Source organism: Myotis brandtii, unplaced genomic scaffold (genome assembly GCF_000412655.1).
Source record: "Myotis brandtii unplaced genomic scaffold, ASM41265v1 scaffold571, whole genome shotgun sequence".
Lineage (NCBI taxonomy): Eukaryota > Metazoa > Chordata > Mammalia > Chiroptera > Vespertilionidae > Myotis > Myotis brandtii.
This window is the reverse complement of record NW_005370140.1, coordinates 474,863-478,704: the sequence shown is the minus strand read 5'-3', so window position 1 is coordinate 478,704 and position 3,842 is coordinate 474,863. Positions and strand designations below refer to the sequence as shown.

Sequence of the window (3,842 nt, the reverse complement as noted above, 5' to 3'; positions counted from 1 at the left end):
TTTTTTCATTCTCTCACTTGAGGTCAGGGCCTCTCCTTTCGTTATCCCTGAGATCACCTCACTCTGGGTTGGGGCCCTGCTCTGGAAGTGGAGCTTGGACACAGACCCCTTTCCTTCTCACCCCTCAGGACAGCTGAGAAAGGGTGGTGTTTTTCAAAGAGAACTTTTGTGGTGTTTATGCTAATGAACCTGTAATAAAGAACACCTACATTTTTTTCCCTAAAATTTTTCTAAATGGGAAAACTTTTAAAATCCAGGCATAAAGAGGACTAATAAGGTAGGTTAGGGAGAAATGTTACTTAGAAAATATTAGCTAAAAGAAACAACTTAAAAGGAACCTAAAGTTAAGTACTGAGTTTTCTATGTCAGGGCAAAAGAAGAGGCACATGAGTATGTAGCTACAATTGAAGGGAGAAAATGCATTTGTTTGAAGAGAAATTTCCTTCCTACAATTCCAGTGGCAAAAATAATACATCTAATGGGATATATTTTTAAAAAATATATATGTATTTTTGCCTCTCTGAGTTCATGACTTCCTTCTCAGCTAAGGATATCCATCTGCCTGTAGGTATGTTAGAAATGTTACAGAAGGAATGAAAAGAGAAGGTACAGATTAATATTCAGTTTCTGGCATGCAAAACAGGAGCCAGTAAGACAATAGGCTTGAAAACCAGGCATTTTAGAGTGATAAAGTATTTATTAAGTTAATCTAGGTGCTACCTAACAAATCAAGGGCTAAGCTGGTAGGATTCATCTTCTGTTATGTGGAGAAAGCACACTTATTCAAGAGATGATTCAGCTCATAGAGTTCTTTCAATGTGTAGAAAAAAAACAACAACCCTTTGTTTTCAATGAAGTTTAGCCACACCATTAGAGAGGAAGAAGATTCAGCTCATAGAGTTCTTTCAATGTGTAGAAAAAACACCCTTTGTTTGCAATGAAGTTTAGCTACATGATGAGAGAGGAAGAGTGACTTACAGTACCCAAAGGGTGGTCCCAGATCAGTGGGACCAGCATCTTTTGGGAACTTGTTAGCAATGCAAATTCTCTGGTCCCAAATCAGATTTACTAAGCAGAAACTCTAGGAATAGGGCTCAGCAATGCATTTTTTTTAACAAGCTCTCTGGGCATTTCTGATACACACACACTAAGATTTGAGAACCATTGATAGAGGACATCACCCTTTTCAATCCAGGGCATTTGGGAGGATAGAGGAAAGAGGCATGACAGATGTATGTTTCTATTTTTCTCTTCTCAAAGCTTCAGCTCAGAAATGGAAGGAGTTTGAGATAATGAGAATGACACAGGGTTCTCTCATGCACGCTCCTATTTGAAACTCTGTGTGGTGACCATCTCTTAGGTTGGCCTACACCTACTACACCAACTGAGGATGCCACGGAACTGGAAACTCTATGGAAGAGAATTTGGTATTGCTTTATGGTTAGGATGAGAAGCTTTAAACTTTAGTTTTTCTAAGCATCCCATAAGTCCCCTGTGGCACAGATAGGTCCCAGACTTAGCTGAGAATCCAGCTAGGAGGTTTTCCAAAGGTGCAAGTCTGTTAGGGGGTGAAGTGGCTTTGAGCAAGGGTTGCAAAGTAGGTTTTCCAGGTCAAAGCAATGGGAGGCATAGTCATATCTGAGAGGAGTCTCCAGAATCAGAGAGATTCCTACCTAACCAGGCTCTCTCTTGCCAAGCTGAAAGAAAATGACACTGGCCACAGGGTGGACAAGGGACATTGCTCAAAGTCCAAGACTAAGTCACCCCTCCCTTTCCCCATTACATGAGTTAATACATTCCCTTTTTACTCTAGTCAATTTAATAGTTTTTTGTCACCTGCAATGGAATATGTCTGGGAAATATGCCTCTTAAACTCACTAATGCAAAATGAAGCTCATCTTTCCCAGTCTGGCCCTGCTCTGTATTCCATTTCATTAATGATACTCCCTTCCATCCCATTATCTAGGCCAAATACCTGGGTTTCATCATTAATTTTTATTTCCTTTCCCTACTTGTCTGGCCCTGCTCTGTATTCCATTTCATTAATGATACCCCCTTCCATCCCATTATCTAGGCCAAATATCTGGGTTTCATCATTGGCTCTTTTATTTCCTTTCCCCTCTCCCCCTTTTCCTCTTGGATCTGACCACTTTTCTTTATCCCACCCTAGTTCAGGCTTCCATAACCTCCCTGGATTATTGCATTAGCTTCCTGACAAGTGTGACTGCCATCAATTCCATCCTCAACATTTCTACCGTACTTTATAGTACCTCTCTTAGACATTATTTCACTTCATTGTAATTTTTTGTAGACATGTCCATTTATGCAGAATCCCTAAAAGCAGAGATCATATTTTTTCACTCTTGAATCCCTCTCAGTTAGCAAATATGCCACATAGCAGATGCTTAATAAAGAGATGCTCAATAAGCAAATGCTATGGAATTTATGTCACGATTTTATTTTCTTTACCTTTTTATTTCTATTTTACACAGCAAGTTTATTTTTCTAAAGGTATATAAACAATAAACAAAGTGAACATTCAATCAGATCTTAACTGCCAAGTATTATCTGTCCTGGAACTGTTCCATTAAGTTCCAGTCTATGCATCTTAAATTCAATAATCGTCATCTTCATCAGAGTCCATTACTTTTCTTCTGTTGAATTTAACTGTGGTTTTCTTTTCTGTTTGTTGGCTTACTTTTTCAAGGATTTCTATTAAACCTTGTTCTGTTACCTTCCCATTTAGTTGTCCATATCTTGCCATCTGTATAAGGTAATTCTCTACTCCTTTAGTTTTTTCGGGTTTTACAAGTGCTAAGTTACTTAACCGGGCCCGGGCTGACTGATCCAGAACTTGGGCTAAGATACTGTTTCTCATTTCTGCTTCTCTGTGCTTTGCTTCCTGTTGTGCTGCATCGCCAGGATCCCCGTGCTTGGCCTGCAGCTCCGCCAGCCTCTGCTTCCGCAGAGCCTCCAGCTCCTCCGCCATGGTGCGACCGACGGGGGAGAGCAGCCAAGCACCCCGCTCCGGCCCACTCGGCGTTACTCCCTCAGCGGCGGGGCGAACGCCTCCCATTTATTCTGATTCTTGAGACTGCATTTCTTTCTTTTTTTCTTTTTAAAAAATATATTTTTAATGATTTTTAGAGAGAGAGGAAGGGAGCGGGAAAGAGAGACAGAAACATGGATGAGAGAGGAACGCATGGGTGATAAATGGGAGAATTGGGATTTGGAACTAGGATCTTCTGATTCTGAAGACTGTATCTTTAACCACTAGCCAGCACTTCTTTAATTGTGTTACATAGCCCTGGGGTTCTACAGTTATGCCTTACAAGCAGCTGTAAAGGAAGGAGCAGGAGAAGGCGGTGATGAGGGGGAGACAAACTCTATGAAATTGTGGGTCCCTGAGGGCCACTTCAACCAGAACATCTATGCCTTTATCTCTTTTATAAATGGAGGTTCTGCAGAAGACTTTTCTGGTGCAAGTGGTTGGAACATGTTGGAAGCTACGGCATTACTTGATACTGATATTCAAGTGAAACTTCTCTGTCACGAATCCTTTCTTTCTCATTTATTCTGATTTTTGAGGCTGCATTTCTTTCTTTTTTCTTTTAAAAAAATATATTTTTAATGATTTTTAGAGAGAGAGGAAGGGAGCGGGAAAGAGAGACAGAAACATGGATGAGAGAGGAACATCATCAATCGGCTGCCTCTTGCATGCCCCCTACTGGGGATCAAGTCTGCAACCTGAGCATGTGCCCTGACTGGAATCTAACGGGTGAACTCTTGGTTCCTGGGTCAACGCTCAACTGCTGAGCCACACTGGCTGGGCTTAAGGCGGC

General features: G+C 41.1%; 1 protein-coding gene across 2 annotated transcripts; it reads right to left on the bottom strand.

The window, feature by feature from the left end:
- Positions 1 to 2,492: 2,492 nt before the first annotated feature.
- Positions 2,493 to 3,068, bottom strand: LOC102252057 (programmed cell death protein 5). Of its 2 annotated transcripts, XM_014549797.1 has the most exons (2): positions 2,735 to 3,068; positions 2,493 to 2,662 (listed from the first exon to the last, which is right to left on the bottom strand). In XM_014549797.1, exons 1-2 carry the CDS (start codon positions 2,987 to 2,989, stop codon positions 2,615 to 2,617), a joined length of 303 nt encoding a protein of 100 aa, XP_014405283.1. In that variant the 5' UTR covers positions 2,990 to 3,068; the 3' UTR covers positions 2,493 to 2,614. The 2 variants fall into 2 exon arrangements, with proteins under 2 accessions (XP_014405283.1, XP_005878759.1); XM_005878697.2 differs by having other exon boundaries at positions 2,493 to 3,068.
- Between the last annotated feature and the right edge of the window lie 774 nt (positions 3,069 to 3,842).

What these genes read in the sequence shown, in the direction of transcription:
- LOC102252057 (XM_005878697.2), bottom strand. Translation starts at nt 2,989, where the DNA reads ATGGCGGAGGAGCTGGAGGCTCTGCGGAAGCAGAGGCTGGCGGAGCTG.